The sequence below is a fragment of the Mesoplodon mirus genome (genome assembly GCF_964341445.2).
Source record: "Mesoplodon mirus genome assembly, chromosome: 9".
NCBI lineage: Eukaryota > Metazoa > Chordata > Mammalia > Artiodactyla > Ziphiidae > Mesoplodon > Mesoplodon mirus.
In genome coordinates this window covers 28,371,135-28,393,663 of record NC_138985.1, presented here as the reverse complement: position 1 = coordinate 28,393,663, position 22,529 = coordinate 28,371,135, and the positions used below count along the sequence as shown (strand labels likewise).

Here is a 22,529-nt window from a genome sequence, read left to right as displayed (position 1 = left end):
TCCCAGGTATCTCTGACCTACTGGATGCTTGATACCCTGCCCTCACTCACTCTGCTCACAGGTCAGATTTAATTTACTATGTCAGCTCCGTGAGGTCCTTGGGAAGGAAGAACGTACCTTCTCTCAGACTCTTTCCCTGAAGGAATGTTTTTCCCAGAGTGTGACTGCTGAGTTGAACACTTGAGCTGAAAGATGCAAATCTGGAATCAGCATCTTTATAATTTGAGATTTCTTATCTTTCAGTGAAATGTTAACAAAAAGTGTTTTTCTAGAAAGGCCATTTAGGGTTTAAACCAGAGTGTTTTCAGCCAGACTTTTGTCAACCTGATGGCCATTTATCGGACACTTTCTGTGTAAAAGTCACTGTGCCAGTGGCCCGGAGGGTCCATGGAGCCAGGTACTGGCTGGCCACCCTCTCACTGTGACACTTGTTAACCTTATTCCATATGCTGGCTCCAAGGCCAGAGTCAATCAAAACTTTCTGCAAGTTCCTGAGGTTCTTTGGGTGGTACAATTATGAGTGATTTTTTTCTCTTTGTTTATAAATATTTCCAAAGAGGATATATTATTTGCATATTTTTTAAGTGTTAAAAATGGTGACATCCTATATACTTATTTTGGTCCTCATTTTAGTTTAAAAACTCTCTAGTGTTTCATGGTTAACTATTGTAATGGATGAGTATATGTTTGGTTTGTTGGATTGTGTAGAAATGATCAAGTTCATGTAAATAAAAATAAAATAATATATATATATAACTGTATATAAACATATATGTGTATATATAAGTATGTATATATTTATATTTATATGACCAGGGAGACAGGACTGGCTCTTTTAGATCAGGGGTCTTCTCCAGTGTTGTTTCATGAAGAGTCCCAGAAAATTAGAATCAAATCCTGTGTGTGTGTGTGTGTGTGTGTGTGTGTGTGTGTGTCTGTCTGTCTAATAACAGTTAAAAGATAGATAGATGAATGATTATTCCTGGAGCACAGAGACTGCAGCAGACGGCTGGGGTAGACTTTGTCAAGTCAACCCAAGGAGACAGTGGGTCTCTGTTATGGACTGAATTGTGTCCCCCCGCCAAATTCATATATTTAAGCCCTAACTCCCAATGTATTTGGAGACTGGGCCTTTAGAGAGGTAGTTAAGGTTAAATGAGGTCTTTAGGGTGGGGCCCTAATCCAATAGGACTGGTGTCCTTATCAGAAGAGGAAGAGGCACCAGGGATGCAGACACACAGAGAAAAGGACATTTCTGGATACAGTGAGAAGACAGTGGTCTGCAAGCCAAGGAGAGAGGCCTCAGGAGAAACCACCCCTATGGACACCTTGATCTTGGACTTCAGCCTTCAAAACTGTGAGAAATAAACATCTGTTGTTTAAGCTGAAATGAGGCTGGTGGGGAAAATTTATCAGGAAACAACAACTCCAGACTCAAGACCCCAAAATGCCACGTTAGAGTGAATTTTGAACCTCTTCCCCTAAAACTGAACAAATTTCTTAATCTTGGGCCAGGATGGGATCTGAACGTCTGGGGTGCCTCTTAGGGAGGGGTGACTGTGGGCAGGGCCTGGGTAAATCCTCTAAGAGAGGATGCCTATTGTGGCTGTGACTTCCCTTCCCCTTCTTTCTCTTTTAGAAGAGTGAGTCCATCTGATGTGTTAACCAAAATACAAGCATCTAAATATCACCCTGCTTTAGTTTAATCAAAACCTCAAGGGACTTTTGCTGAAGCTACACATGTGAATAGCAGATTCCCACACTCTGGGTTAAATTGGCATAGAAAAAATAAAGGTCTTGATCAGGAATCATGGCTATGGTGTGCAGATGATTGGGTTTATTCCATCTAGAAAGCCCTCCATCATGGTCTGGGCCTACCCATCCTTGCTCTTCCCAAAGTGTCCTATACGTCCACTAACACGGCACATGGAAGAGTCCTTTGTCATTGCCTCTTTTCTCATCTCTCTCCCCACTACTCACTTGTCCCATTCCAGGCAGGTGACTTCATGAGGATGGGGATTTATCTTGTTCAGTTTTCTATACCTAGTAATTAGCACAGAGGAGCTCACTCACACATATTTACTAAAAAAAAATTATTGAAGCCACAGGCTACACAAAGATGCACCAAATAACTATGTGCTAAGCAGACCTCCAAAGTTGGGGGATCAGAGTACTGCATGTACTGGCAGGGGGGTAGGTACTGAGGAAGTGGGAGTGGGTTCTGGGGAAAGAATATCAGAGGCAGGAGACTCTGAGCACCATAAATCAATTTGCTAAATTAGGAGTGAGATGAAATGGGGCTGTGGATTCTCAGCTAGAAGAAATTATATGTTATGTCAATATCTAACTGTCAACCTCTCTATCTCCCTTAGAAACTCCGTTCCCATTCCACCCGTAGCTTTGTGGAATGGAGACAGAATTTAAAGCTACAATAGCCAGGAGATCTTGTCAAATACTGCCTCACAAAACCATCCTAAGGCTCACCAGTAAATGTCCGGGCAACACTGATCCCTTGCATGTAAATAAATCATGTGTGCAATTTTAGCTTAAGCACTTGACTTTACACTGATCACGTTTTATCTGTAGCATATGATTGATAGCTTCTACAAATCGAAATATTCCCTTAAATTCTCCCCTAAGGAAAGTCTAACAGAAATATACACGAAGGAAAGAAATGAAAAATTAGAATATTATACTGTGCAATTGCTTCAGACTTCTTGCAGTCTTAGTGTAACGGATTATTTCATTCAGAAACCAATTTTCAGAATATTAGGGGCTAAGTCCTAGACTTTTGTCTTATCATAGGATCGCTGGTGAAGTTCCTTTTTAGTGCCTGGCTTGACATGCTGCAAAAAATAAATTATGAATGTGTTGGCGAGGCAACAGGCAAAACAGAATTAGTTCATAAAAGGCTCCTATGGCTATTACAAAATCCAAGTCATAAAATAAATATCATGTCATCTTCCCCAAATGTCATGGGACCAGGTTTCCAGATCAGGACTGGAAATGAGGGCAGATTTAAGAATATGATACGATTGTAGGGCATGAATCTGGTGAGATCACGAAAGGCTTGATTCTGACTAAATCCTTACCAGGCACTGTTGTCTGATGATTTAAGGAAAATGGATCTAAACTTTCCTCAAGTTCCTCTTTCCTTGTGTAGAGGCGATTCTTTACATAGCATAACTCATTAAAAACTGAAATGGTGAAAAAATAACTGTTAGGAAATGCTTCTGTCCAGAAGTTTGATTAAGGCTGTCTCTGACTGGGGGGCTGTGAAGATCACTGGCCAGTCTCTGGAAGATCTCAATGTTGGGGACACCTTCCCTAGAGTAGTACAGTGCATCCCTGTTAAAAAGAGAAGATAAACTCTCTGCTCCTCCATTAATTTTTTTTTTTTTTTTTTTTTTTTTTTTGCGGTACGCGGGCCTCTCACTGTTGTGGCCTCTCCCGTTGCGGAGCACAGGCTCCGGACACGCAGGCTCAGCGGCCATGGGTCACGGGACCAGCCGCTCTGCGGCATGTAGGATCTTCCTGGACCAGGGCACGAACCCGTGTCCCCTGTATTGGCAGGCAGACTCCCAACCACTGCGCCACCAGGGAAGCCCTCCATTAATTTTTTTGATTCTCCCTCTTGACACATATCGGGGTGAAGCTGAGACTCTATGTGGACACACAGGATGAAGGGGACCCTTTGATAAATTGGGAGACCTTCACCCCAAATGGATGATACATTGTGATCGATGTTTACCAAGAGCACCTTCCATTGGCAACAGGTCTTGCCACTTAATCTTTGCCAAATACAAGGGAACAAGATCATTTATTACAAAACCCAGGTGCCTTCCAAATTCACTGGCTTATGTTCTAACAATTCTAGATGGCTGGTCACATCAGTCACCTGTGAATTAATGTTGCAACTAATTTTGTTGGAGTATTTTCCAGCTGGTTTCATAACTTTAAGTTAGCTGTTCCACAGCTGCTTTATTATGCTTTAAAATACGTTTTGAAAGATCTGCTTTTAAAACTCTCAAGACAAATATTACTATTACCAACCTTAATGACTTAGAGTTTGGGGGTTATTAATCACCTATTTGTCTGTCGCAGGAGACCCAGACTATTTGTGGAGGAAAACCTTAGAGTATGAATTTAACCTGCATTCCCAAGGAAATGTCCTATTGAGTTGCTTTTTTTTTTTTTTTTTGAGAATATCAACTCTACCTTTGCTTAGGGGTCTGACAAAGCAAATGAATCTGTGAACATGAACTCACAGAAAGATACTTCAAGTTTTGGCAGAGAACTTTACTTTGAACTTTATGCTGTTCAATTATTATCAAAAGCTTGGTTTCAGAGACACTGGATTAAAATGGTGGAAGAAGAAGAAAAACTTGAAACATTCACTTCCAATTTCTAGAAGTACAGACTATGTAAATAGATAGACAATAGCAATGTGAAGTAAGGACAAGAACCATCCAGAATAATGAAACCCTGAAGGGATTTCCACAATTTTTAACATTGATGAAGACAGAGTAAGAAATACATTCTTGAGCTACACCTGGTCTGGCCTCTCAATCTGGGGGACCCTCAACACTTGGCCCAAAGAAGGTAGGAACATTCTATCCTCTGCCTGCCCCCACACTCTAGTGGTCTCTCCCCCGCTCCTTGGGCACTGCCCCCTGGGCTTGCAGGTGTCATCGCTCCAACAGCCACCTATTTTCTGTGTCCAGAGGTCTAGTCCCCAGGTCTCAGCACTGCTGGGGGCAAGGGAAACATGGTGGCCACTGCAGTGCCAAGTGATTGCTCCTCAGAGCAAGTCTTGGAAACGAGGCTCAGGACTTTGAACTTATACCGAGAACAGCTATGGATGCATCTGAGTCTCCGCACTATGGGAGAACCCAGCAGGCAGAGGGAGCGCCCTCATCCCGTCCAGAAGATACCCACCTATCAGAGGATGTGTGATGATCTCACAGAGGGAAGGGCGGATATAACAACCTCCTGTCAAGACACAGACCTGGAGGGAGAAGCTTGAAGGCTCACAGTGGAGAGTGCACTGAGCTGAGGACTATTTATGCATACATTTCTGTCCCTTGATGTATAAATGGAGAGGGGGAAAAAACTATCAGAGGCTTATTCAGAGACTGTGAAGCACAAAGGGAAGAGAGCCTGGACAAAAATATTGAGAGGAAGAGCTTACTTTTGAAAATGATTTTCTACAGAAAATAGAAGAAAAATATAAAGCATATGCTAAGTGCTCCCAGTAAGATACAAAATCCATGAAAAACAAAATGCAGGGTGATATATGGAGAAAATGAAGTAAGTGATATGTTCTTTAGACCTGACACAATTAGGTCTGTTCCCCACCAGGCTTGTGACATTTCATACCCCTGTGATCTTGCATATGCTGTCCAGCCTGGGCCTTACTTCCCTTCCAAACCTGGCAAAGTGCTTTTATTCATGCTGCCTGACTCAGCCTGCATACCACCTCCTCTGAAAGCCTTCCCAGGGGTTGCAGGCATCAACTCACTGATTCCTCTGCACACAGCACAGTGGGTTTTCATACTCTAGTACTGGACATTTCAGATAGTATTATTATTTATAACAGAATAACTATGCCTTCTCTATGACACAGCTTATATGACATGGATCTCTATGACCCTTACTCATCACAGTGTCTGATATACAATTAAGACTAATAAATAAATGAGAGTCGCTGAAAGATAAATGACAACCTCTTTTTATCACAGGGACCTCAACAGATATCAGTAGAACAAAGGCGAAAGATAAAGGGAAATGAGAAAAGAAACACACATATTGAGACCCTGTTCTGCTCAAAGCATTGAAGTGCTTGTTATACTAAAGGAAAATGGGAATCTTTTCCTTCCTTTTCAAAGAATTACAGTTTTAGCATAGTGCCACAAACTAACACAATGACTTTTGGGACATGATACAGTGGCCATAGAGAAACAACTCTTCCTAAGAGATTAGTGCAGCACCAGCCATCCTCAATTTAAAAATGGATACTCAAAGTTTATTGACAAGTTGATTTTGGAAAACGTGAACAGCAATTTCCTCTTAGAAACAGTGAGCTTAAGTCCCAGACCAAACTGCAAAGGCTTATTCAACCTGGAAGTCTGCTAGATTATATCAGTCACTGAACTGAGTTGCAGAAAGCAAAGGCTAGATTTAATTAAGCTCCACTAGCGTATAGCCAATGGTCACTTAACCAAGAAATGCTTCCCGCCTGTCTCACAGCTGTGCTGTGAATCCACTAGAATAATGCAAGTAAAATGCCTTTGAAAAGTACACCATGGTACAAAGCAATAAGGGCCACCAAGAGTTTAACTATTACAGAACCCAAAGGCACATTAAAATACTCTCTTGCAGGAAAATGCATGCTCTCTTCTGCCACAGGACTCATCACCGACGAAGCAGTGGGAAGATTACTGTCTGCCCCGGCCAAGCCTGCCAGGGGAAAGCTGGCCAAGCCTGCGTCTGAACCGGCTAGACTCCACTTCCAGCCTCTTCCTTCTCTGTTGTGTGTTCAGTGCATTCCTGCTTTGTCCACCTCAATCCACCTTGCCTCTGGCTCGATTCAGACCCAGCTTCACTGCCTCCATTTAGCCCTCGCTCCTGCCTGAACAACTGGCAACATGCTTCAGCTTTTCTGTGTACGCTCTTTGGAAGATGGGCCTTACAAATGGGTCTGGAAATGGGGGTCCGGCATTCTGGGGATACTGCCTCAGATTCTCACACTCAGAGTCCTGACCCACCCAGTAAAATGACAGACATCACGTTCCAGTTTGCAGGGAGAGCGTAGGGAGAAATGACAGGGCCAGGGAAAAGTGTGGCTGGTCCCTCCCTCTCTTCTCCCTGCCCCTCCCGCTGTGTGTCCCCTCACGGGAAGCCCTGTCCACTCCCACCCTCCTCCTGCCCCAGCTCGGTGTCCACTTCTGCTCCATCTGTCAGAATGGAAGCAGATGGGCTCCTGGTCCTCAAGCCTGTTTGTCTTACTGCTCCCACCAGGGACTCAATGCAATCCTCCTCAGCACATGGAAGAAATGACTTGTGAAACAGCAAATAGTATCTTTTAGAGCCGAAGTTCTTTCTGAATCATTCATATTTCATTTGAATTTCTCTCTTTCTTTCTTTTCTCTCTCTCTCTCTCTTTTACATAGGAGAAAGACCCAAATCTTTTTTACTTACACTAGCGTGACAAAGTCTTCAGTGGTTTTTGTTCAGCCTCCCCAAGTCAGTCATTTTTAAGTTATGTGAAAGGAAAAGGAATGCCATTTGTAAGGAGATTTCAGCTAGCCTCATCTGATGTATTGAGAACTAAGGTAAGAAGCACAACAGAGGTAAAAACGAGACTGTGATTGAGGAAAAGATGCCATTTATCACCATAGAACTAAGTAGAGCCACAAAGTAGGGAACAGAAGGTGTGATTTAAATCCCTGATCTATAGCTAGCTAACTGTGTGACCCTAGGTACATTACTTGAGTTCCTTGGGCACATTTTCCTCATTTATATAAAGAAAAAAAAAAGGATCAGAGATTCTAGTCTTTTCTAGGCCTGTCATTTTATAATTCTATGACTAAAATCAGTCTAAAATCATAAATTGTATTCCAGAAATTTACTTAAAAGCCTAAAAAATTTGAAACATACAGAAATTCAAATATTTAACACCAAGGAATTTAAAAAAAATGTGTTCCAAAGTCATTCACTGCTATTACACGAGTCTATTAGAAATATCTGGCTATCTATTGAAGCCTGACATTTCTCTAACAAAAAGTGGTATGTGTGCCTTCTAATAAGTTTACTTCGGATCTCATTCCTCTTCAGGATTTTGAGATGCATTTCTATCTGTCTGTCTGTCTACCTATTTATAATCTATCAGCATATCTCCATATGTGTGTGCACACCCCTACGCCCAACGCTCACACACACTAAAACATACGAACAGAACAGGAAAGTAAAGAAGCACCAGAGTTAGTTCTGACCAAAGAGGAGGACACAGGACTTACAGGAGCTGCTGAGTTTTTGACGGTGACACTGGGGGTGGTGGCTCGCAAGGCTCCACTCACTCCATGGTAGTATTTGAAGCAGATCTTAGTTTCAGCTGAAAGACAAAAATAAAGTGGTACTGAGAAGTAGGGTATAACCCAGGAAGAGAACCCATGGCCAGAGAGGACTCCCCCAGGAACTTCTACCCAATTCCTCCCATGAGCCAGGCAGCCACACCTGATAACCCTGCTTCACTTGTGGCTTCATGAACAGGTCCAACTTCTTTCTGAAAATCCATCATCCAAAATTGTTTTGGTTTTAACATTTTGTACCCAAGTTAAATCCATCATTTAGACTTCTCAGCATCCATCCTATCCCATTAGAAGTTATTGCTTTTAAACTCTCAATTCTAAGATTTCAGGTGGTACCAATCTGTTTCTTCTGTAATTTTCTGTTATTGAATTCACTGTGATTAGCATCTTGGTGATCTGAAGGAAAACTCTGAGAAGTTATGGAAATACATGGATGAGAGGCATATTTTCTGATGACGATGACTTGACAATAATGCTGAAACTCCATAACTTTTTGGCATTTTGTACAGAAAAGAATCTGTGGCCAACCTGAGTTTGGTTCATTGGAAGGTGACCTGCTTTTCCCAATTTACTGTTTATAGTATGTTCTTCTTTATATTTGAAAAATTTACCAGGCTTTACCTTAGTCCCTTACATTAATTTTGTTCAGAACAACATGAAGAATCTCCAGTTAGAGGTCCTGGTTCTCAAATGTGGGGATTTGTCTCCAATTATAATGTTTTTAAAACTAATGTCTACAATTTTCTTAGCAAGCATTTTAATGTTCATTATGGAAAATATGGACAATGCAGAAAAGTATAAAAAATCTTCTATGGGTTTTTTTCACATACTTGAGTGTATGAACTTTAATAATGAATTTTAATCTTTTTTTTGAAATTAACATTATTAAATAAGCATGTTCAACTACTAATTCCAAACTTTGTAGATAACATTGCTTGTTCTTTGGAATCATTGAATCAATTTGTAACTTGGAAATACTTCCCTGATCTTGGAAATTTGGGATTTTCCTTTAAAATTAATGCCTTTTTGAAAATTATTTTTAAGTTCAAGTTTGCTCTCTAGGATAATGGAGCAAAAATGGCTACTTCTCTATCAAAACTCATTCTCCCTTTCCTCCTTAATGACTGAATCTCAATTTTATTTTGGGTGGTAATGCCCAGATAAAGAACTACATTTTGTAGCCTCCCTCGTAGATCACAGTTATGTTGTTTGCTGCTGTTATTTTGGATTTTCTATTATATGTAGTTGAACCTAAACCTAGCTAATGTGGAAAGGTTTCTTTCTATATATCATATCAATGATATGAGAATTGCAATATTCTTCCTTAGAAGATAGGACTATTTTAAGGATTCTCCCTTCCTGTGGCCAAACTGCTTTCCAAAAAGCGCTGTATACGTCCACCAGAAAATGTAACTCTGATCATCTCTTGAATCTTTGATAACATTGAACATTATCAATTAAATATATTCTTAAGATGGCATCTCATTTTTATATCATTTATTTAGTAGTGAGATTAAACATTGTTTATCAGATTTTAATTAGACATTTGTGTTAGTTTTTTTTTTTTTAATCTATTGAATTGTAGTTGTTAAGACTTCCCACTGCCTGGATGATACCTGGGTGTTTATCTTTTAGTGGACATATTCTTACTTTACATATATCAATACTTTTTGTTTCCTCCCTTCATTCTTTCCCTGCAGTGATTTTGCCTATCTGTGGTTGCCTTTTAAGCTCTTGGTGGACAATCTTATAAGTTAGTTCCATATTCTCCAAGGCACCCCACATTAGGTCTACAGACCTAGATCTACTAGTGTCTCAGCCTGAGAGGCAGGTACTTGTAGGTTAGGGATCATGGAGGGACCATGAGCAGTGAGCCATATGGCCAGGTAACCACACCGAGTCAGTGCAGTTCAGAATATGAGTTACTCTGCCTTTAGGTGCCAGCGAGATCGGCATGGAGGGGCCGAATGACCTCACCTCAAGTTTAGTTGCACAGAAGGAAATTATATATAACAGGCATCCTGGAAAGAAAGTACTAGCTTTCCTGTCAAAGAAAATTATTCCAGTGCCTTGGAGTAAAAAAGGTCAGGGAAATTATATACAGTCTTGTATTGAATCCTTTTGCTAGGTGAGCAGGTCAGTTCATGTTTAGAGCCAAGAATGCATGGAAACCTTCAAAGTATTGTAATCTCTTTCTGAAAAATCACTGGCAAAGGTTGTATTTTTTTCTTAAGCTTTTTAAGAGTCTGTTCCAGTATTTAGCAACTTGATTATTAACGGATCTTCCTTTTATTTAATCTAAATATCTCCTGTAATTTAAAATGATTTCCTATTCAGACTTGAAAGAGATATTAAATTATTTAAAATTTCTTATTTAGGGATGGGCTCTGAAGGGAAGTCACCCACAAATGTTAAAACACATGCAAAAATATAATATACAAGTGATTTGTTGTATGGATTAAGATTACTTCATCTCGCAAAACTCCATGCTACTTTGGTGACAGCTACATTCAACTGATCTGTTTAATTAGCCCCACACTGAGTTTTTGCAGAAGAAGGAGACTAGGTATTATTTATCTTTATATTTCCAGTGTCATGTAGTGTAGGGATTCTCTATAAATGCCTGTTAAAAAATGACTGATGAACTATTGGTTTCATATGTTGACTCCACTGCCTTACTGTTAATGCAGGAGCAGGTACAGTGTCCTGGTGGGTCCTAATTCTTCATAGAGAATTTTCTATGGCCTAATATTACATGACTTTTGGAATAGATTCAAGCATAGATAACGACATTGCTACATTTTCGCTATTACTGCTGCCTCTGAGAAAAGTATCAAGGTTCAAAGGCCAGGAAATATTAGAGGGTTGTTGCTTATTATTTCAGATACTTCATCTAAGGGGACCGATGGTAGGTAGTTCTATCTTCCTCTGCTTTTCTAGTTAAAATAATAATAATTCAAAAATCCCCTCAAAGTCTGAACACAAGGCATCTCTGTTATAATAGATTTTATTGTTTATTTGAGTCATTATGTATGTAGTAACAGAAGTTTAAGAAGGCACAGTGATCTAAGGAAAGAGTAGGAATGTGGGAACAAATAGATGTAAGTCCAATTCTTGACTTGCCCGTCATTAACAGAGTAAGTTATATAGACTCTCTGAGCCTTAGATTTAATGTAGAATGGTGATACCATTGCCAGCTTTGCATGTATTGTTTCATGTATGGGTGTTGTACACAGCAAATGGAATAATGTGTGAAGCCTAGTATGCATGAAGTAGTCAACACATAAGAGTTAGCCTTCTTCACTGTATATTCATTTACAATCAACAGAACTGTCTTGTATAGTTGTTCAGACACGTCCTACAAAAGTTGTCCAACCAAGGGGTGAGTAGGGGGTTGAAATCCAGCCCATGCTCCACTCACCAATGGGTGTAGTCCTTGCCCTTCCAGAGGAAGAGGTTGACATCTTAAAATCTCTTGGATTAAGGGTGGACCTGAAATAGATCTCCTTATCACATTTTGGTTACTTTTGCCTGGCACATGATTTGTTTTCAGATTTGGGCATGAATGACCAGCTCATTCACAAAGTAGAATAATGCTGAAGTTTCTACCTGTACAAATTTGTGTGTTTACAACCATAATTTTTATTGGGTGGGCATGTATTCAAAAAGTATAGATTGTTTCACTTTACTTATAGTATCACTTAAAGAAACAAGAAAACAATTGTTTTTCTTCCTCTCCATTTTTTAGGAATTAGTAGGCCTGTTGTAGCACTTGAGACATCAGTATGTAATGATGGTAGTAGCCCTGGTGTAAGTATAATATTCGATTTAGTTTAAAAATTATAACAAATTGGTCTTAACAGTTAATTAGCTCTTAGTATGCACCAGACCATTCATACTATTTTCTAATTTGGCCCTCACAAAATCCCTGTGAAGTACAGGTAATTATTATTAACCTTTTAAAAAAGTGCTTAGCATAATACTTGGCATATAACAAGGCCTCAATAAATGTCATCTATCATTCCTATTTTATATCTAAGGAAAATGAGGCCAAAATGTAAGGCCACTTATACAAGGTCACACATGTAGTTCATGGCAGCTAGGATTTAAGCAAATATATTAACTTTTCATTTGGTAATTTGTCTCTAAAAAATTTTTTTTTAATAATGCTAGATTGTTGACCAGCTAGCAAAAGTAAACTTCCACTTCGAGTGAGGATGTACTAGGTAATTCAGAGAACATCTAGACAAGCTGGAAAAATATGGAAATAAATCTGCCTGAAGTAGGATTGCTGGATAAAATACAGGACAGCCACTTAAATTTGAGTTTCAGATAAACAGGGAATAAGTTTTCAGTATAAGTCTGTCCCAATTATTACAATGGACAAAAAACTAAAAAAAGTATTCACTGTTTACCTCAAATTCAAATTTTGTTAGGAATCCAGTAACTGTTTCCTCCTAAAACTGGAAATCCTAGCCTGAGGACATCAGAGACCTAGCAAGACAATGGAAAATATTGAAGACAAGATCCAGAAGAAGAAAACTTCTGCTGTTTCCCTCAGTGGGGGGGGCTGTGTTGATTCCAGAAAAATGCACTGAGAGGCTGGGAAGGTGAAAAGAACTTTTGACAGACTTGAAGGGCTAAGGGGATAAAAACTTAAAGAGTTCAGAACCTGCCAAAGAGGAGGACTCTGCTAAGTCCTTCATGATTCAAGTTGGAGCCCTGAAGAGCAGAACAGATACCAGAGAAATACACCAGCCCTGGCCCTTCAAATCATTTTAAGTCTTGAAATTCAACTGAGGTTATTCTGGATTGCTAGGTATAGCCCAGAAGGAAATGCAAATCCTCTCAGCAGGAAAAGAACCCATTCTAAGCCTCAAATTATCTCCCTAAGTTTTCATTTACGGTGTCCAGTTTTCAACTAAAATTAATCAGGCACATGCAGAGTATTTTTCTACTGGTAAAAATACCAATAGAAAGACCAGGCACTATAAATAGACTTATAGGGTTTTCAGATATTGGAGTTATCAGACACAAGCTTTAATGATCATATACTTAAAGCACTCAAAGAAATAAAATATAAGATTGAAAATATCAGCAAATAATGAAGACTCTAAAAAAGAACCAAACAGAAAATTCTGGATCTATAAACTACAATTTTGAAATAGTGTACTCTATGGATGGGTTTAAAGCAGATTTAACAAAATACAGGAGAAAATTTAGGAAACTGGAACATAGTTCAGAAAAAGAAATCCAGAATAAGGTATGCAGAGAAAAAGGATATAAAATATTGAAGAGAAATAATAAACATATGTGATACTAGGGGGTGGTCTAAAATACCTGTAAATTGTAATCCAAAAGGAGAAGAGAGAGATAGTGGTGCTAAAATTAAAAATTCTCCAAAAGTTATGAAAGACATCAAGCTATAGATACAAAAAGCCCTATGAATCCAGAAAGAACACAGTATCCAGACATCACTGTAAAAGTTCAAAAAAGAAGAAAAATGATCACTTCATCAGCCAATGAAGGAAAGAGCTAGGTTACCTTCACAGGAGCAACAGTTAGACTGACAGACGACTTCTCAACATAAACAGAAACAATGGAAGGGAAAGGAATGACAGCTTCAAAGTGCCAAAAGAAAATAACTGTCAACAGAGAATTCTGCAACTGGTAAAAGTATTCGTTAAGAATAAGGTGCTTCAATTTGTATGGAAACACAAAAGACCCCGAATAGCCAAAGCAATCTTGAGAACGAAAAATGGAGCTGGAGGAATCAGGCTCCCTGACTTCAGACTATACTACAAAGCTACAGTAAGCAAGACAGTATGGTACTGGCACAAAAACAGAAAGATAGATCAATGGAACAGGATAGAAAGCCCAGAGATAAACCCACGGACATATGGTCACCTTATCTTTGATAAAGGAGGCAGGAATGTACAGTGGAGAAAGGACAGTCTCTTCAATAAGTGGTGCTGGGAAAACTGGACAGGGACATGTAAAAGTATGAGATTAGATCACTCCCTAACACCATACACAAAAATAAGCTCAAAATGGATTAAAGACCTAAATGTAAGGCCAGACACTATCAAACTCTTAGAGGAAAACATAGGCAGAACACTCTATGACATAAATCACAGCAAGATCCTTTTTGACCCACCTCCTAGAGAAATGGAAATAAAGACAAAAATAAACACATGGGACCTAATGAAACTTAAAAGCTTTTGCACAGCAAAGGAAACCATAAACAAGACCAAAAGACAACCCTCAGAATGGGAGAAAATATTTGCCAATGAAGCAACTGACAAAGGATTAATCTCCAAAATTTATAAGCAGCTCATGCAGCTCAATAACAAAAAAACAAACAACCCAATCCAAGAATGGGCAGAAGACTTAAATAGACATTTCTCCACAGAAGATATACAGACTGCCAACAAACACATGAAAGGATGCTCAACATCTTTACTCATTAGAGAAATGCAAATCAAAACTACAATGAGATATCATCTCACACCAGTCAGAATGGCCATCATCAAGAAATCTAGAAACAATAAATGCTGGAGAGGGTGTGGAAAAAAGGGAACACTCTTGCACTGCTGGTGGGAATGTGAATTGGTACAGCCACTATGGAGAACGGTATGGAGGTTCCTCAAAAAACTACAAATAGAACTATCATATGACCCAGCAATCCCACTACTGGGCATATACCCTGAGAAAACCATAATTCAAAAAGAGACATGTACCAAAATGTTCATAGCAGCCCTATTTACAATAGCCCGGAGATGGAAACAACCTAAGTGTCCATCATCGGATGAATGGGTAAAGAAGATGTGGCACATATATACAATGGAATATTACTCAGCCATAAAAAGAAATGAAATTGAGCTATTTGTAATGAGGTGGATGGACCTAGAGTCTGTCATACAGAGTGAAGTAAGTCAGAAAGAGAAAGACAAATACTGTATGCTGACACATATATATGGAATTTAAGAAAAAAAAATGTCATGAAGAACATAGGGGTAAGACAGGAATAAAGACACAGACCTACTAGAGAATGGACTTGAGGATATGGGGAGGGGGAAGGGTAAGCTGTGACAAAGTGAAAGAACGGCATGGACATATATACACTACCATATGTAAGGTAGATAGCTAGTGGGAAGCAGCTGCATAGCACAGGGAGATCAGCTCGGTGCTTTGTGACCGCCTGGAGGGGTGGGATAGGGAGGATGGGAGGGAGACGCAAAAGGGAGGGGATATGGGAACATATGTATATGTATAACTGATTAAATTTGTTATAAAGCAAAAAATAAAAAAATTAAAAAAAAAAAAAAGAATAAGGTGCTTACTCCTGTTGCTATCCAGACATTGCACAGGTTGAAGCACCACGAATATCTGAACTTCATAAGCAAGTTTTTAACTATCCATATGTTACAATGTCTGCAGTGCAGAAATGCCCAAATCTCATGAACAGAAGTGTGATCAGAGTTGATGAACTAGACAGACATATGGATCAGTGCATTAGCAAAATGTCTTCCATTGTGAATCACTTATTTGTGTAAAAGGAACCACATTATCTATGTAAGTAACATTCTTTAGCAAGAACAATGAACCAAAGTCTATGAATATTTCATTTGCAAAACAGACGTGAGACAAATGTAAACCACATCCTCAAAATCCAGGAAACCCAATTTTAACTCAAGAAGCTATCATCACTCTGAAAGAAACAGTTTCAGTAGTAATCTAGAAGGAGTAATGGAAAGTACAATATCTTCAAATGATCAAAAAGATCAAGAAGCAATACAATAATAAGATATAAATTAAATTTTGAGTCTGAAGAACATTTAGCTTCAGTAAGAGGAAACAGCAAGAGCAGGTCTTTCAAAGAAATAATCAACATTAATGGTATAAAACCTGAGGTCCTCCCAGTCTATCCTACATGGCAGTATGTTCGTTTGTACTTGGTTTTTTATTTAAAAATATGAATTAAATGGGTTTTAAGAAATAAGCAGCTTAGAGAAAGGCTGTGACTTTTGATCAAGACAAAAGGAAGGGTGAAGGGCTTCTTAACAAATGGAATACACTTGTCAGTGCATTGACAAGGCATCTAACATTGCAGATTCTACTACATATGTAAAGATATAACATTGGAAAGGTATTTTAATTTAAGGTTGATATTGCCTGCTGGATCTCATTAAGGTAGAGTTTTAAAGCTCCTCACACAGGGGGCCCTGGTTTTAGACCAAATCCAAAATGAAGCAGTCACCTTTTACACATGTTTGTTCTGTTACATTTAATCTCAGCAACTTGAATCCAATACCTCATTCAAAAGAAGAGCATTATATAAGTGTATAAGCCATATTAAGTTTTACCAAAAAAACTTTTCTCTCCTATAAACAGCCCTAAAAGACATGGTGTTTCTATTTGGTTCTCAGATGATATCTTTTGTAGTAAAATTCTCATTAAAGTAATATATGACTCTAACAGAAAAAAGTCACCTTATTAGATTAGAGCATATCATATTGATTTGTCAAAGTTTTGTAATTTGGTAAAGATATAATCTTACTTGGATTTGCACTTCCAGAAATGATATAGAAAGCTGTATTATGGACTAATTACATTCACTTTGTACAAAATTGGAAAATAAGTGAAGAAAATAAAGTCACAAATTTTGAATGAGCAGAGAAGATATTTGCATCTTTAGGTATTCCACATTTGCCTAACATAAAAATTGCCATGTGATAAAGTCACGTTTCTCTAATAGTTAACTTATGATTATTTGAATGAAAAATGGTTAATTGTAACTTTTTTCAATTGTGTTAACTGGTACATCTTTTTAATATCAAGAACTGTATATTATTTGACTAATTTCCTATTTAGAACAGCAGCATAAATCCTATGTTAATGCTTCAAATATGGTACCACAGCAAACGTGGGAGATTGATGAAAATGAATCATTATGCGAAATGAGGCTAGAACTTTACTTTATGGGAAGTACTTACTTCGGGTGTTACAAGGCCAAATCCAAACTCAAAAACAATCCAATAAATGCTTTTTGTTTTCTATTTCAGTGCTGGTTATTATCACCCCCTAGACAGTGTTTCTGTTCTCTGGGATCACCACATATGGAGTGTTTGCTAAAAGGCAATTAGAGCCTTCCTCTTCCTGCTAGGATAGAGTAATTGTAGCAGATTAATGCTTCTGCTGCCAACTAGATAAGCTTTTTTTAAAACAAAATATTTAAAGCACTGCAGAATAATGGAAGCAACAAGGACCACAAATTCTAGTCGAGGGAGTACTGGTGAGATGAGCTGATTACCTGCAGTCCCTTTGCCCTGGTGGCAGGGAAACTGGCAGAGCTGCTGTGGCCCTCTGGGGCCAGAGTGAAGGACCTGAGACCTCAAGTAGCCAGCTGGTTTCCCCTCAGACATTTGCTGAATCCTGCATCATGAAAATATCTGAAAAGTGAGCCGAAATCTTCTGTCTCTTGGTACTGAGGAGACCTGGCAAGTAGAGTCAGGGAAGGGTCCCAGGTGAAAACCCTCGGCTCTCCATGAAAGACCTGGAGAGGGATCTCTAGAAAGAGGGCAAGCTAAAGGAAGACTGAGGCTTACCAAGACTGGACTGCACTCCACTAAGCTCATCCTCTTATGGGGTCAAGGCCACCAGCACCCCAACAACCTCACTGAGGGAAGAGCAAAATCTTCTGAGGGAAGATGCCATCGCCAAAGTATCTACAATATTCCACACCCAGTTTACGGCAACTGAAAATTACCAAGTATGATAAGAGACAGAAGCAAATGACCAAAAGCAAGAAAGAAAATGGAACTAGGATCCTGATACTGAAGTCATTAGACAAAGACCTCAATGAAACTATGATTTATACATGCAGAAATGAAGTGCAGACTTTGCCAGAAAATTAGAACCAACAGAAAAGAATCAAATGGGGATTTAATTATTGAAAAACCGAAGAGTTGAAGTTAAGAACTCCATACATGGGGTTCGCTGCAGATCAGATACAGCAGAAAGAGGGTTAGTAAAGTGGAGCATAGGTTGATTGAAAATATCCAGATTGAAGAAAGAGAGAGAAAAGAGGATGGAAAGGACAGAGGAGAGAGTAAGGGACACAGTGGAATGAGTAGGGCAAAGGCAACTTTTGAGGAGACAATAACTTATTTTCAAGCCTGGATAAAAACAAGAATCACTTGTAAGCATATCGTAGTTAAACTCCTGAAATCCAAAGGCTAAGGGAAAAGTCTTAAAAGCCTCAGAGCAAAAATCAAACAAAAAAACAAAAAACAAAAAACCCAAACCTACATTATCTTCAAAGGAAAGACAAAAACACTAAACTTGATTTTTCAGAAGACAGAGAAATGACATTCCTAAGTGCTGAAGAAAAGAACAGCTAACCTAGAATTCTCTGTATCTCGTGAAATCATTGCTCAGAAGTGAAAGTGAAATAGTGATGTTTTCAGACAAACAAAAATGGAGAGGATTTATCACCAGTAAGTTTTCACTAAAAGCAATACTAAAAGTGAGCTCTTTCTGTTAGGAGGAAAATGATCCCAGAGAGAAGGAAGGAGGCAAACAGAACAGGTTGACATGTGAATTAGGCTCTGCTTCTTGATTTGGGTGCTGTGTACATGGATGTGTTCACTTTCTGAAAATCCCTAAACTCTGCATTTAAATTTATGCCCTTTTCTATGTGTGTTTTGTGCTTCACTTAGGATTTTACCAAAACAAAGCAAAACCAAACAAACAAACTGCTAAGGGGAAAACTTACGGCCTTACATGCATACACAGAGAAGAAGAATAGCCCCAAACCAATGAGCTAAGAATCCATCTCAAGAAGTTAGAAAAAGGACAACAAATTAAACCCAAGGAAAGTAGAAGGAAGGAAATAATAAAAAATAAAAGTAAGAGCAGAAAGTAATTAAACAGAAAACATATATAGAAGATCAAGAAAACCAAAAGTTGGTTCGTTGAAAAGACTAATAAAACTTAAAATCCCTGCCCAGTGAAGCGTAGAGGATTAACGTGTATGTGAAATGAAACAGGAGTATTGCACAGCTGCTGGCACTCTTAGCAGTCCTCCCTCCTGGATGGAGTGGGCTGAGCTGTCTCGGAGCTGCCCTGGGCCATTCAGGCTGAGGTAGGGGTTCCCAACAGATCCTCCAAGGCCAAATACAGACCGCAATGTCAAGTGCCTTCTCTGACATATATTTTTGTCCCAAATCCTGGCTTACTGGGGTGGGTCTCTGCATTTCAGTCCAAGTGGAGGGGAGGGTTATGGCTGGTCAGACGGTGGAGGACTGAGTTGCCTGGAACTGAGATAGGACACAAACCAGAAGGCTGTAGACTGACAGACTACCATACTGAAGAGCTCCAGAAGGTAGAAAGTATGGCCCCTAGCATGAAGGCAGAGGGCCATACGGAGACCCTTCCCCATATCCTGTGCTGATTACTTATGTCTTGAGTCAGCTCTTGACTTGCTAGTGGGTGTTCCAGAGGTGTTTCTGGGAAGTACATACTTTTGTTAGGTATTAGCCAACCTTTTCCAGATTGGGTGCCAAGAAGTGTGAGGATATACTGGGGGGTCGGTCTGATGTATGAAGAGTAGGGTTTTTGAGAGTGTGGGGTGGAGGGGGGATGCAATCTCAGCATGACTTTTAAATGAACCCTTCATAGTCAGGGAGAGGATTTTGAATATCACCTTTTAAAACTGGATGGAAGTGAGAGACACAAATGAATGTCAGGTGGCTATTTTAGAAAATGTAACTGATGAACAGGTTTCATGATATTGGAGCATGAGATGCAACACAATTTCATGGTAAAGAAGGGCAGAGCTCAAACTCATGGCTGTTCAGGAGGCTGGGAGGGTTCCAGTAACCCTTTGGGCTAACCAGGTATATCCTTGGCCACACACAGGTCTTAGGAATGGTAGTACGAGGCAGGGTATAATTTCTGATATGTGGTCACCAGACATTCCTGTGACCTTATTAACAGGGCTGATGTGTTACCAACTCCAAGGGCACCATTCACACAGAAGTCTACGGAAATGGCTCTCCTGGAGTTATGTAGCAGGCAACCATGCTTTAATCACGTGAATGGGCTGCATGACAAGGTGAAATCCTCAAGGGTAGGCTTCCTTGGCAAGAAGTATAGGAGTCCATCCTAGTGGAAAAAACTGCTCTTACCTGGATTCCCCCTTTCCTCTCAGGGTGCCTCTCTTTTCTCCCTGCCCAGTTTTCCCTTGGAATCTAGGAGACATCCTTAAAGTTTCTCACAATTTGATGCTCAGTTGGGACTAACGTGGTCAGCTGCAGATGGGGCTGAATGACCATAGTTTTCTATGGGGAGAATTTTGCAGCCTGGGAATACTCAAACCTGTAGTTCTGGGCCCCAGGAGCACCCACCCACCCACCATTTTGGCTTCCTGGCACGTAGAACTTGGTAACTCAAAGCACATATAAAAATGCTAGGCCATCTGGCATGCTGCATATCGGATTGGCTGCTGCTTTTCTCAGCTGCGGTTGATTCTATAAAAAATTAATAAACAGAAATCTACATTAAATAGAGTTAGGAAACCAGAAAGGGGAGCTGTCTCGCCCTGTGGTGATAGCAGAGCCCAACAGGAAGAAGAAAGCCTCCTCTTCTTTCCTGGCAAGGACTCAGCCAATGAAAAGCCATGGACTCTTTGTTTACTACAGCCCTTCTGACTTCCTTATCCTCTCTATAAAAGTGTTCTCCTGCCCTTGCTGTAGGGGGACTTGCAAGTGGCCCACCGTGGTTGCAGACCCTGAACTGTGGGTGCAATTCTCTGCTGATCCTGAATAAATGATCTTTGCTGAAGAAATATCTGGCAGTCTATTTGTTTCAGGTCAACAATTCTGACCTGGGATACACTAACTGGATGCTGGGTCCCTCTAAGGGATCTCTGACACCAAAAAAGCAGCCTTTACAACAAGCAAGTTCCTTTTCCGAAAAAGGAACACTGCACTCCATTGGTGTGGGTTTCATGAAAAAAAAAAAAAACATTTGCAGGTTTGGAGTTTACTGGAATTTTTGCCTCTTGGGAAAAAAACCATGTCTGAGTGGAGGCACTGATCTTGAATATTTGGCTGATTTGTGGAGGTCAACCGGGAAGGGTCTGCCGACATGAGATGCTTTGACTGGGCAGGTTAGTGTCAGGGCTGTTAGACAAGAAAGTGATGAAGGAGGCACAGATGCCATCCTGTAAAACCTGGGAACTATCAACGCAGGTCAACGGTGCTGCCTTTGTTCAGCTGGCAGGGGCTCCCTTTCTGTCTAGAATGTGTAGGCCACTCAGCTGAACTGGAAATTTCAGCATCTTTTTCTGGGTAGGCTCAGTGATGTGTCTATACCAGATGACCAAGAACCGTCCTGGAGGAAAGTGTGTGGAGGTGGAAGAGGTGATAGACGACCCTCTGCACACCAAATTCAGGCTGTTGCTTGTATGGTACTGACTCTACCACTTACTCGCTTCTACCCTTCCTCTAGGTACAAGAACAAGGCTTTATGAAATTATTCCCATCATGCACTCAGTTTAGCTTGGTGCCCCCTGACAACTTGGAGCGTCCTATAAGCTTCGTATCATCCTCCCGTGTTTCGTATGAGGGCTCTCAGGACACCTTTCCTGATCTCTTTGCTGAGTTCCATGTTCCTGCCTGTTGTCCAGCCTCAGCCAGTGTCAGCAGCACGCTGAGGATGCTCTTCCTGCTGCTCTTCGCTTGGCCTCCGGGGACCTACCGACAGAGGGCGCTGCAGGGGCTGCGCAACCGGAAACCCCACCGGAGGTCCAGCCGGGAGCTGAGCTGGAGCCGAAAGATGGAGACGGCCTGGAGGGGTGGGATGGGGAGGGTGGGAGGGAGGGAGATGCATGAGGGAAGGGATGTGGGAACAGATGTATATGTATGACTGATTCACTTTGTTATAAAGCAGAAACTAATAAAAAAAATAAATAAAATAAAATAAAGATAAAATACTTAGGCAATTAAAAAAAAAAAAAAAGATGGAGACGGAAGGAAGTCTTGCCCATCTCCATCCCAGAGAGCGGGCTGGATCTTCTTTCAAGAGTCCAACCCTTGTAAGCATTTGCTTTGTACTGTTGTAAGGTCACTGTGGTCACTTCATCTGTGTCAAGTACCCAGGACTTCCATTTAACTGGTCTTGATGTTTCTTAACATTGAGTTTGCCTGTATTTTTCTCCAATTTGGGAACTGCCGATGATTAGGCTAGTGAAAAGGATGAAGTCTAATCGTAGGTTATTTTAACTATCATTTCTTTTCCATGTTCCCATACTCTTTTTACTGTTTCCCTTCTATTATTATTATTTTTTTAAGTTTGACATAATCCACTCTTCCCCCTCTGAAAAATATTTCATATTCTTTTACTACTTATCTTTTCCTTTGTTAAAGTCTCAGC

The 22,529-nt window shown here is 40.0% G+C and overlaps 1 protein-coding gene across 3 annotated transcripts in view; it reads right to left on the bottom strand.

The window, feature by feature from the left end:
• Positions 1-22,529, bottom strand: part of HECW1 (HECT, C2 and WW domain containing E3 ubiquitin protein ligase 1) — a gene marked incomplete at both ends in the record, with an annotated part of 618,153 nt that overhangs the window by 198,682 nt on the left and 396,942 nt on the right. For all 3 annotated transcript variants that reach the window (XM_082632477.1, XM_082632476.1, XM_082632478.1), the window contains one exon: positions 8,019-8,113. In XM_082632477.1, the coding sequence (XP_082488603.1) occupies positions 8,019-8,113 (95 nt within the window). The remainder of the gene's footprint in view (positions 1-8,018; positions 8,114-22,529) is intronic.